A 12,854-nucleotide genomic window follows, 5' to 3' on the forward strand; every position below is an offset into this window, starting at 1 on the left:
TCTGCTATTCATACTCATAGAATGAACAGTACACACTGCTATTGACTGGCTGCCTCTATTATGGGTAGAAAACAGGCCTGAGCAGGGATCATAAGAAAGGGCAATCAAGATAAATATTATATCCTGGTCTTTGTGAACGGAAGCATGGAAGCAAAATAATTGATGTTTTGCATTGAATTCACCTGTTTTAATGCCGGAGTGTACAGTACCACTAAGGTAGTATTGTTGACTGTTGTTTTGGTCTATGTTATGGAGCCACCATATTGTATGGTTCTATGTTATGGAGCCACCATATTGTATGGTTCTATGTTATGGAGCCACCATATTGTATGGTTCTATGTTATGGAGCCACCATATTGTATGGTTCTATGTTATGGAGCCACCATACTATATGGGTCTATGTTATGGAGCCACCATACTATATGGGTCTGTGTTATGGAGCCACCATACTGTATGGGTCTATGTTATGGAGTCACCATATTGTATGGTTCTATGTTATGGAGCCACCATATTGTATGGTTCTATGTTATGGAGCCACCATATTGTATGGTTCTATGTTATGGAGCCACCATATTGTATGGTTCTATGTTATGGAGCCACCATACTATATGGGTCTATGTTATGGAGCCACCATACTATATGGGTCTATGTTATGGAGTCACCATATTGTATGGTTCTATGTTATGGAGCCACCATACTGTATGGACCTATGGTATGGAGCCACCATATTGTATGGTTCTATGTTATGGAGCCACCATACTATATGGGTCTATGTTATGGAGCCAACATACTGTATGGACCTATGTTATGGAGCCACCATATTGTAAGGTCCTATGATATGGAGCCACCATATTGTAAGGTCCTATGTTATGGAGCCACCATATTGTAAGGTCCTATGTTATGGAACCACCATATTGTAAGGTCCTATGCTATGGAGCCACCATATTGTAAGGTCCTATGTTATGGAGCCACCATATTGTAAGGTCCTATGTTATGGAGCCGCCATACTATATGGGTCTATGTTATGGAGCCAAATCACAGAAAATAAACAAAAAAATTAACTCAAAGCAGCTGCACAAATAAAACTGTCTGGATAGAGAGAAGGAGAAAGAAAGAGCCAGGAGGAGTTTTTTTAGCCTTAGCCGTTAATAAATTACTCAGATGAATGAGGGAAAGAGAGATCATAGGAAAAGAGGGGTCAAGTCTTGGTAAATCAAAAGCAGCCTTCATTCCTTCCTCATCAGCAGAATGAAATCATGCCTGCATTCCAAACAGCACCCTATTCCTCATGCAGTGCACTACTTTTGACCACATAACCGTTTATGTGTTGGGCTTTGTGTTTGATCAATTTCTGTTTAAATGACAAGCTCGCTCAACAATTGAGTATACCCCTAGACAACAGATGAATAGGTCTAGGGAATGTGAACATTGTGTTCTTAGGTATGACTATGAATAGAGGAATCCTCAGATAAAAAATAAATAAAAAATTGTTTCTCTCAGACAACACAATCTATTCAGTTGCTGTGTGGATGTGTATCAGCTCAATAGACTGTAATGGGGTGAAAATTAAGGCTCATCTATTACAAGGAAAGCCAGACTAGTGATGGATTCTCCTTTGACTTACACATGTCTGGGGTGGGAAGGCTACTGATATGGATGAGTTACCTACGCATAGAGAGTGAGAAAAAAGCCCACTAGATGTTTTATTTAAAAAAAAATGTATTTAACCTTTATTTAACTAGGCAAGTCAGTTAAGAACAAATTCTTATTTACAATGACGGCCTACCTGTCACGTTCCTGACCTATTTCTGTTAGTTTGTTATGTGTGTTAGTTGGTCAGGACGTGAGGTTGGGTGGGCATTCTATGTTTTCTGTTTCTGTATTGGTTTTGGGTTGCCTGGTATGGCTCTTATTTAGAGGCAGGTGTTTGGCGTTCCTCTAATTAAGAGTCATATTTAGGTAGGCGTTGTCACAGTGTTCGTTGTGGGTGATTGTCTTCCGTGTCTGTGTCTGTACACCACGCAGGACTGTTTACGGTTTGTTCGGTTTGTGTAGCCTATGTTTCCTATTCGTGCGTTTTTCTTGTTTTATGTAAGTACGTCTAGGTCTGTCTACACCGTTTGTTGTTTTTGTTAGTTTAGTCAAGTTCGTGTTTTCGTTAATAAAATATGTCATTTCACTACGCTGCGCCTTGGTTCCCTCAATACTCCTCCTCTTCAGATGAAGAGGAGGAGGACTGCCGTTACAGAATCACCCACCAAGAATCCAGAACCAAGCAGCGTAATTTTGAGCAACGGGCAAGTATACAGGACTTGTGGAGTTGGGAGCAAATATTTAACGGAGAAGGACCATGGGCTAAAGTGAATCACCGTCCATGGGAAGTGGAGGAAAAGAGAGAGAGGAACCGGAGTTATGAGGGGACGCATCTTGCACGGAAGCCCAAAAAGCCCGTGAGTAACACCCAAAAATTTCTTGGGGGGGGGTTAAGAGGTAGTGGGCCAAGGGCAGGTAGGAGACCTGCGCCCACTTCCCAGGCTTACCGTGGAGAGCGGGAGTACGGGCAGGCGCCGTGTTACGCAGTAGAGCGCACGGTGTCTCCTGTACGAGTGCATAGCCCAGTGCGGGTTATTCCACCTCCCCGCACTGGTAGGGCTAGATTGGGCATTGAGCCAGGTGTCATGAGGCCGGCTCAACGCGTCTGGTCTCCAGTGCGTCTCCTCGGGCCGGCATACATGGCACCTGCCTTACGCATGGTTTCCCCGGTTCGCCTACATAGGCCGGTGCGGGTTATTCCACCTCCCCGCACTGGTCGGGCGACCGGGAGCATTCAACCAGGTAAGGTTGGGCAGGCTCAATGCTCAAGGGAGCCAGTACGCCTCCACGGTCCGGTATTTCCGGCGCCACCTCCCCGCCCCAGCCTAGTACCTACAGTGCCTACACTACGCACTAGGCTACCAGTGCGTCTCCTGAGCCCTGTTCCTCCTCCACACACTCTCCCTGTAGTGCGTGTATCCAGTTCGGTGCCTCCAGTTCCGGCACCACGCACTAAGCCTCCTGTGCGTCTCCAGAGCCCTGTACACACTGTTTCTTCTCCCCCTACTAATCCTGATGTGCTTGTCCTCAGCCCGGTGCCACCAGTGCCGGTACCACGCACCAGGTATAGAGTGGGCTTTGAGAGTCCAGTGTGCCCTGTCCCTGCTCCCCGCACTAGTATGAAGGTGCGTGTCCTTAGCCCGGTGCCTCCAGTTCCGGCACCACGCACCAGGTCTACAGTGCGCCTTATCCGGCCAGAGCCATCCGTCTCCCCAGCGCCATCTGAGCCATCCGTCTCCCCAGCGCCATCTGAGCCATCCGTCTCCCCAGCGCCATCTGAGCCATCCGTCTCCCCAGCGCCGTCTGAGCCATCCGTCTGCAATGAGCCTGCAAAGCCGCCCGTCTGCCATGAGCCTGCAAAGCCGCCCGTCTGCCATGAGCCTACAGAGCCGTCCGCCAGACAGGAGCCGCTAGAGCCGTCCGCCAGACAGGAGCCGCTAGAGCCGTCCGTCAGACAGGAGCCGCTAGAGCCGTCCGTCAGACAGGATCTGCCAGAGCCGCCAACCAGACAGGATCTGCCAGAGCCGCCAACCAGACAGGATCTGCCAGTGCCGCCAACCAGACAGGATCTGCCAGAGCCGCCAGCCAGACAGGATCTGCCAGAGCCGCCAGCCAGACAGGATCTGCCAGAGCCGCCAGCGAGCCATGAGCGGCCAGAGCCGTCAGAGAGCCATGAGCGGCCAAAGCCGTCAGCCTGCCATGAGCGTCGAGAGCCGTCAGCCTGCCATGAGCGTCGAGAGCCGTCAGCCAGCCATGAGCGTCGAGAGCCGTCAGCCAGCCATGAGCGTCGAGAGCCGTCAGCCAGCCATGAGCGTCGAGAGCCGTCAGCCAGCCATGAGCGTCGAGAGCCGTCAGCCAGCCATGAGCGTCGAGAGCCGTCAGCCAGCCATGAGCGTCGAGAGCCGTCAGCCAGCCATGAGCGTCGAGAGCCGTCAGCCAGCCATGAGCGTCGAGAGCCGTCAGCCAGCCATGAGCGTCGAGAGCCGTCAGCCTGCCATGAGCGTCGAGAGCCGTCAGCCTGCCATGAGCGTCCAGATTCGTCAGTCAGCCATGAGCTGCCCTTCAGCCAGAAACGGCTATATACCCAGAACTGCCCCTCAGTCAAGAGCTGTCTCTCTGTCCGGAGCTGCCTTTCAGTCCGGAGTTGCCCCTCTATCATGATCTCCCTCTCTATCTTGATCTACCTCTTTATTCTGATCTATCCCTCTGTCTTGTGCTATCCCTCTGTCTTGATCTATCTCTCTGTCCCGGTGCTGTCCCTGTCGTTGATGTTACTAAGGGGATTTTGTGGGGGTAAAATGAGGGTGGACATTCTTAGGGGGAGATGGAGGCTAGGATGGATTATGGTGGGGTGGGGACCTCGCCCGGAGCCTGAGCCACCACCGTGGTCAGATGCCCACCCAGACCCTCCCCTAGACTTTGTGCTGGTGCGCCCGGAGTTCGCACCTTATGGGGGGGGTTATGTCACGTTCCTGACCTATTTCTGTTAGTTTGTTATGTGTGTTAGTTGGTCAGGACGTGAGGTTGGGTGGGCATTCTATGTTTTCTGTTTCTGTGTTGGTTTTGGGTTGCCTGGTATGGCTCTTAATTAGAGGCAGGTGTTTGGCGTTCCTCTAATTAAGAGTCATATTTAGGTAGGCGTTGTCACAGTGTTCGTTGTGGGTGATTGTCTTCCGTGTCTGTGTCTGTACACCACGCAGGACTGTTTACGGTTTGTTCGGTTTGTGTAGCCTATGTTTCCTATTCGTGAGTTTTTCTTGTTTTATGTAAGTACGTCGTCTAGGTCTGTCTACACCGTTTGTTGTTTTTGTTAGTTTAGTCAAGTTCGTGTTTTCGTTAATAAAATATGTCATTTCACTACGCTGCGCCTTGGTTCCCTCAATACTCCTCCTCTTCAGATGAAGAGGAGGAGGACTGCCGTTACACTACCCCGGCCAAACCCAGACGACGCTGGGCCAATTGTGTGCTGCCCTATCACGGCCAGATGTGATACAGCCTGGATTTCATGTCATAAATTCCAGAGAATCCTTGAACGTTACCAAAATTCTGATAGTTTACTGGTAAACTTGGAAAGTTACCAGTAATATACCCTCCCTTTGCTTAACTATAAGTCGCTCTGGATAAGAGTGTCTGCTAAATTACTAAAATGTAAATGAACAAAACAAGCAATATAATGGTGTGATATAAATAGTCAATGGGGAGGGGGAAAATACTATTTGTATGAATCATTTATCTTCAAGTGCAAAGAAAAACAATTGCCTACATCAGACCACTTAGGCAAATGATGGGTAGGAAGTGAGGCTCGGAAGGGGGAGGTGCATTTCGTTGGTACCTCCCTCTATGTACACAACCTGGCATTTGACTCTCAGTCTGGTAACATCAGGGTATCCCAGCTATCAGACCTTGTCTGGTTACAGTACGTCAGGGTATCCCAGCTATCAGACCTTGTCTGGTTACAGTACGTCAGGTTATCCCAGCTATCAGACCTTGTCTGGTTACAGTACGTCAGGGTATCCCAGCTATCAGACCTTGTCTGGTTACAGTACGTCAGGGTATCCCAGCTATCAGACCTTGTCTGGTTACAGTATGTCAGGGTATCCCAGCTATCAGACCTTGTCTGGTTACAGTACGTCAGGTTATCCCAGCTATCAGACCATGTCTGGTTACAGTACGTCAGGTTATCCCAGCTATCAGACCTTGTCTGGTTACAGTACGTCAGGTTATCCCAGCTATCAGACCTTGTCTGGTTACAGTACGTCAGGGTATCCCAGCTATCAGAGCTGGTCTGGTGACCTCAGGGTATCCCAATTATCAGACCTGGTCTGGGTGCGTCAGGTTATCGCAGCTATCAGACCTGGGTCAAATGCATGAGCTTGATTTAGTTTGCAATATTGGAACTATTCCATTGATCCCATTGTGTAGAGAAAACTTAATCAAGCTCAGCTCAAGTATTTTAATGTATTTGACCCAAGGTCTGACACAAGTATTGCTGATAGTGGTATGTCAGGATACATTTGACTCAGTTTACCAATGGCTATAACAGGTATTGCTAGTACTCACACTCGCTATACTGCTGCAGCTGACCGAACTCAGACGGACTCAGACACTCCCAGCTCCCGACTCCGTCTCCCATCATGGTGCCAGCTGGGGGGATGTGAGGGAGGATGGTGGTGGATGTGCCTCTGAGGTGTAGTGAGGTTCTAGTGTGGTTATCCCTGTGTGGAGCTGAGGAGGTTAATATCTGTCATGGCGTCATCCCAGATCCTTCACAGTGAGTGCAGGCGGTGGCAGGAACAGACACCAGAGATGGTGGATCAGTACGTGATATGGCGGTCCAGCCAGATGCAAGTCTCTTGGCCTCTCTCTCTCTGATTACACAGACACAAGCTGAGAGAGAGAGAGAGAGAGAGAGAGAGAGCGAGAGAGAGAGAGAGCGAGAGAGAGAGAGAGCGAGAGAGAGAGAGAGAGAGTGAGAGAGCAAAAGAGCGAGAGAGAGAGAGATTACATTCTATCAAACCATCTTCCGCCATTGAAGAACACAGACACACAGATTCCTAACACAGTCAAAATCAAGTCATTACTCACTGCCACAGCACACAAACCACACACATACAGTACATAGAGTAAAGTGGAGGCTGGTGAGGGGAGGACAGCTCATAATAATGTCTGGAACGGAGCGAATGGAATAGCATCAAACACATGGAATCCATGTTGGATGTATTTGATGCTATTCCGCTGCAGCCATTACCACGAGCATGTCCTCCCCAATTAAGGTGCCACCAACTTCCTGTGATAGAGTGAAATAGTGGGCTCCTAAATGTAGGTATGTATGTGTGCTAAGCGGGCAGCAGAGACAGCTCTGCTCTGTGGAGGAGTAATCCATACATCTCTCTGGATGGATGGCCTCACAGGGAGGAGGAAGCCAGGTGGTAAATACACAGCAGTTTACCAGCTCATGGACAAATACACACACATACAAAATAAAAAAAACAGACTGATACAGACTCGACACAGAAAATTAAATATACTGACACACACACACATACACTCCCGCTCTCTCTCGCTCTCTCTCACACACACACACACACACACACACACACACACACACACACACACACACACACACACACACACACACACACACACACACACTGTGATTTGCAACTGATCCAATTATATGAGAGGTTTCCTCATCTACTCATACCTAGAAGTTAATTGTATAGACAAAATAACTTATATACAAAACCTAAATGTACCACAAGACCGTGCACGGGATAATATGATGGGTAGAGAGAGGAGAATTGAAGGAGAAAGAGCAAAATTACAAGTTTGAGTGTAGACAGAGACATTACAAGAATTTTAAGGAATCAGAATTGTAAAGATGACACGTTTTCTAGGTATTGTAACCCACTGGGCACACACTGGTTAAATCAACGTCGTTTCCACAACCAACGTGGAATAGACAGTGGGAATTGCCATCTGTGCCCAGTGACAAGCCTTGGCATGGGATGATTCAATGGGCTGAGAGAGGATGAATTCACTAATTAAGATGAATGCACTAATTGTAAGTCGCTCTGGTTAAGACCGTCTGCTAAATAGCTACAATGTAAATGTGAAAATGGATGGAGAGACAGAGGTCAAAGTTACAGAAGTACAACAGCTAGAGAGACAACTGAGAGAATCCAGACAGTGTCTCTAAATCTCTTTGATGGTGGAGGTCAACATGGCCCATGTTAACGTAGCCTCTCCACAGCCACTCTGGGTGGAGTGCCATGAGTCTGGCTAGAGAGGCTACGTAAACGTTGGTCTGAAGAGGTGGTCAGACAACACGGAGGAGCATCTACTGTAATGGTATTAGAACACACACAGAGCACTTTGTCTGTGAGCATCTATTTCCAGTATCTGTTCTCAGTATCAGACCCCTTATGCAAACGCAGATGTTCTGAGCTCTTTCCCTATGGCCATTATTTGTCTGTGTTCCAATGAAATCTTCCAGTTCCTGGAAAGTAATCTGAGAGTGCAGCAGATTGGCCAAGTGTGTGTGTGTAACATACCCCTTGGCTGGGAGCCAGAGGTATCACCATGTAATCAAAGTGCCCAGTGGGTGTTTGATTTGGGCAGGAATGTACCAGCATTGGGCCAGATTACATCTGAGAGGGTGGAACAGCTTTTCAAACCAGAGAACAATATTGTAGCTCCTTTCCTGATCATTTGGATCATTAGTGCGGTACGTAGTTTTATTACACTGTCCATTAATCATGACCGATGTTATTTCTGTTACTCTCCCATAACAGAAAGACAGTTTTATATGTTCCCCCTTAGGAACAGTTTACTACATTTTTAACTCTGTGTTCAGAGAATATAATGTTACCATATTCCTTTGAGAGTACCAATCTAGTGAAATATATGGAATTCTTCATATTTGGAGTGACGGAGGCCTCTCAGTTTTCATTAAATAATGTGTCCATTATATATGATTCCAATCAATATTCAACCTTTTCTCAAGTGTGACTTCATAGTGTTTTAGATTATTGTCTTGGATCGCTCAGGTCCACACCTGGTGGGGCCATTAATTCAAATACTGCTGAGTGGACTACTCTAATAAATATAAATTGGATCCACTTCGACTGATGGAGATTAGAGTGTGTGTATCTTAAGGGTGGATGTATGTAAAAACGCAAATGACTGTGAAGCACCACAGGGTCACATTCAGACAGTGACATGTCTTCGCATTTGCCCCGACACAGTCGTAATGTTTCTGTAAACAGATGAGTTGAAACAGAGTGCTATGGGTTTGACACTGTCCGACAGAGGCTAAATAACAGAGGAAAATAAAGAGTGTGAAAGAAAGCAATTTATATTTTATACAGAAAGAAAAAGAAAGGCACTATTGTTTCACTCCCCAGCCTTGGATAATAAAGCCTGGGAGGAAGAAATGTCTAGAAACAGAAACATGGCAATAACTGTAATAGCCTGGGGTCATGTCATCTACTCTCAATTAGGAAAATAATACTCAAATAGACCAAACAACTGATGTGCCATTCTTCATGTGTAGCATAACCCCAGCCAGTCACAGGCAGACAGGGAGAGAAAGTAATTGTTCCAAAATGTGAGTCCTGTCGTACCTGATAACCTTCCTCCTCTCCAAACAAAGTGAGAGAGCCAGGGAGGCATGTGATAATAGAAGAGCAGTAGCCAGCAGGGCTGGTAGAGCTAGCCAGTTCATTCATGCTTAGAAATGGGAGACATACAGTGGAGGTGGAGGACAGAGACAGGAGTGGAGCTGGTTGTCAGGGGGCTTGTGTGTGTGTGTGTGTGTGTGTGTGTGTGTGTGTGTGTGTGTGTGTGTGTGTGTGTGTGTGTGTGTGTGTGTGTGTGTGTGTGTGTGTGTGTGTGTGTGTGTGTGTGTGTGTGTGTGTGTGTGTGTGTGTGTGTGTGTGTGTGTGTGTGTGTGTGTGCGAGCGCGCATCTGGGGAAGGAGAAACAGTAGGGGAGGTGAGGGTAGGGTGAGACAAAGGCACTTACTGATCAACTGTATGGGGCCTCCCCTCAGTGCAGAGAGGGATTCTGTTTGCTCACAAGGTTGCCTAGCAACTCTAACGTCATACAGTAGGTGTGCACACAGCAAGAGGAGGGGGAGGTAGGGGACGGAGGGGATGTATGGAGAGCTGGGGGAGAGGAGGGTGAGGAGGGGGATGTAGGGGGATGTAGGGGATGTAGGGGGAGGGGGATGTAGGGGATGTAGGGGGAGGTAGGGAGAGGTAGGGGGTGTAGGGGGAGGAGGGGGAACAAATGAGAGGTAGGGGTAGGAGGGAGAGGAGGTGGGGGGAGGTTCAGCAGCAAAGTGACACCTTATGGATCCCTTCCTGTGTTAGTGTAGAGTATGTGTGCATGGGAACGTGCTGCATACAAAACATTATGGATTCAGTGCACATCAACCTATGACGTCAACACACCGTGTGAGAGGACAGAGCATACTGTTGATACACACCTGCATTCTAATCTCCTTCCTGGCAAAACAAGTGTGCTGTGAGTAAGGCTTCTATTTTAAAGTCATTTCACAGGAAAGGGGGATCTTGTTACATGGAGTTCCCCGAAAATTCATAGAATGATTATGATGCATGTGTATAAGTGACTGCAAGTCATTGCACCATATAGATAGACAGAGCGTACTGTTTGAGCACAATTAGGAAGAAGAAAGAATACAGGAAGAAGAAAGAAGAAAGAATACAGAAAGAAGGAAGAATACAGGAAGAAGGAAGAATACAGGAAGAAGGAAGAATACAGCAAGAAGAAAGAATACAGCAAGAAGAAAGAATACAGGAAGAAGGAAGAAGAAAGAAGAAAGAATACAGAAATAAGGAAGAATGGCCTCCCGGGTGGCGCAGTGGTCTAGAGCACTGCATCGCAGTGCTAGCTGCGCCACCAGAGTCTCTGGGTTCGCGCCCAGGCTCTGTCGCAGCCGGCCGCGACCGGGAGGTCCGTGGGGCGACGCACAATTGGGCTAGCGTCGTCCGGGTTAGGGAGGGTTTGGCCGGTAGGGATATCCTTGTCTCATCGCTCATCGGGATGCGTTGTGCAGACCGGACCACCCTCTGGAGAGCCCTGCGGTTTTGGGCGTTGCAGTTGCTGTACCAGGCGGTGATACAGCCCGGCAGGATGCTTTCGATTGTGCACCTGTAAAAGTTAGTGAGGGGTTTTGGTGACAAGCCACATTTTTTCAGCCTCCTGAGGTTGAAGAGGCACTGTTGCGCCTTGTACACCACGTTGTCTGTGTGCGTGGACCATTTCAGTTTATCGGTGATATGTACACAGAGGAACTTAAAAATGTCCACCTTCTCCACTGCTGTCACGTCGATGTGGATGGGGGGTGCTCCCTCTACTGTTTCCTGAAGTCCACAATCATCTCTTTTGTTTTGCTGACATTGAGTGAGAGGTTATTTTTCTGACATCACACTCCAAGGGCCTTCACCTCCTCCCTATAGGCTGTCTCGTCGCTGTTGGTAATCAAGCCTACCACTGTTGTGTCGTCTGCAAACTTGATGACTGAGTAGGAGGTGTGCATGGCCACACAGTCGTGGGTGAACAGGAGGGGGCTGAGAACACACCCTTGTGGGGCCCCAGTGTTGAGGATCAGCGGAGTGGAGATGTTGTTTCCTACCCTCACCACCTGGGGGCGGCCCGTCAGGAAGTCCAGGACCCAGTTGCACAGGGCGGGGTCAAGACCCAGGGACTCCAGCTTAATGATGAGTTTGGAGGGTACTATGGTGTTGAATGCTGAACAAAAGTAAATGAACAGCATTCTTACATAGGTATTCCTCTTGTCCAGATGGGATAGGGCAGTGTGCAGTGTGATAGCGATTGCATCGTCTGTGGACCTATTGGGGCGGTAAGCAAATTGAAGTGGGTCTAGGGTGACAGTTAGGGTTGAGGTGATATGATCCTTGAATAGTCTTTCAAAGCACTTCATGATGACAGAAGTGAGTGCTACGGGGCGATAGTCATTTAGTTCAGTTAGATTGGCTTTCTTGGGAACAGGAACAATGGTGGCCATCTTGAAGCATGTGGGGACAGCAGACTGAGATAGGAAGAGATTTAATATGTCTGTAAACACACCAGCCAGCTGGTCTGTGCATGCTCTGAGGATGCAGCTAGGGATGTCGTCTGGGCTGGCAGCCTTGCGAGGGTTAACACATTTAAATGTTTTACTCACGTCGGCCACGGAGAAGGAGAGCCCACAGTCTTTGGTAGCGGGCCGCATTGTTGGCACTATTTTGTCCTCAAAGCGCACAAAGAAGTTGTTTAATTTGTCTGGAAGCAAGACGTCGATGTCTGCGACAGGGCTGGTTTTATTTTTGTAATCTGTGATTATCTGTAGACCCTGCCACATACTTCTTGTGTTTGAGACATTGAATTGCGACTCCACTTTGTCTCTATACTGACACTTTGCTTGTTTGATTGCCTTACGGAGGGAATAACTGCGCTGTTTGTATTCTGCCATATTCCCAGTTGCCTTGCCATGTTTAAATGCAGTGGTACGTGCTTTCAGTTTTGTGCAAGTGCTGCCATCGATCCACAGTTTCTGGTTGGGGAAGGTTTTAATAGTCACAGTGGGTACAACATCTCCTATACACTTCCTTATCAAATCGCTCACCGAGTCAGCGTATACATCAATTTTGTTCTCTGAGGCTACCCGGAACATATCCCAGTCCACGTGATCGAAGCAATCTTGTGGAATCCGATTGGCCAGACCAGCGTTGGATAGACCAAAGCACGGGCGCTTCCTGTTTTAGTTCCTGCCTATAGGAGGGGAGCAACAAGATGGAGTCATGGTCAGATTTGCCAAATGGAGGGCGGGGAGGACCTTGTATGCATTGCTGAATTTAGAGTAGCAATGGTCGAGCGTGTTACTCGCTCATGTACTGCAATTGATATGCTGATAGAATTTAGGTAGCCTTGTTGTCAGATTAGCTTTGTTAAAATCCCCAGCTACAATCAATGCAGCCTCAGGATATATGGTTTCCAGTTTGCATAAAGTCCAGTGAAGTTCCTTGATGGCGGTCTTGGTTTCCGCTTGCGGTGGGATATGCATGGCTGTGACAATAATTGAGGAGAGTTCTCTAGGGAGTTAATACTGTCGGGAATTCTAGGTCAGGTTGTAAAGGTTTTCTTCCAGGGGTGAAGGAGAGGACCAAAGTGCAGCGTGGCTAGTGTTAAACATGTTTAATACAAACACAAGTGAAACACTACAAAAAACATAC

At 47.8% G+C, this 12,854-nt stretch overlaps 1 protein-coding gene across 5 annotated transcripts in view; it reads right to left on the bottom strand.

Moving 5' to 3' along the window:
• The window catches only part of LOC129816610 (diacylglycerol kinase beta-like), a 158,547-nt gene that overhangs the window by 130,866 nt on the left and 14,827 nt on the right, over nt 1-12,854 (bottom strand). For all 5 annotated transcript variants that reach the window (XR_008753582.1, XM_055871305.1, XM_055871306.1 and 2 more), the window contains exon 2: nt 6,154-6,480. Coding sequence is in view for 4 of the 5 variants with exons in the window: in XM_055871305.1 (XP_055727280.1) it covers nt 6,154-6,229 (76 nt within the window). In the remaining variant the exon portion in view is untranslated. The remainder of the gene's footprint in view (nt 1-6,153; nt 6,481-12,854) is intronic.

The sequence above is a fragment of the Salvelinus fontinalis genome, chromosome 19, assembly GCF_029448725.1.
Source record: "Salvelinus fontinalis isolate EN_2023a chromosome 19, ASM2944872v1, whole genome shotgun sequence".
Lineage (NCBI taxonomy): Eukaryota > Metazoa > Chordata > Actinopteri > Salmoniformes > Salmonidae > Salvelinus > Salvelinus fontinalis.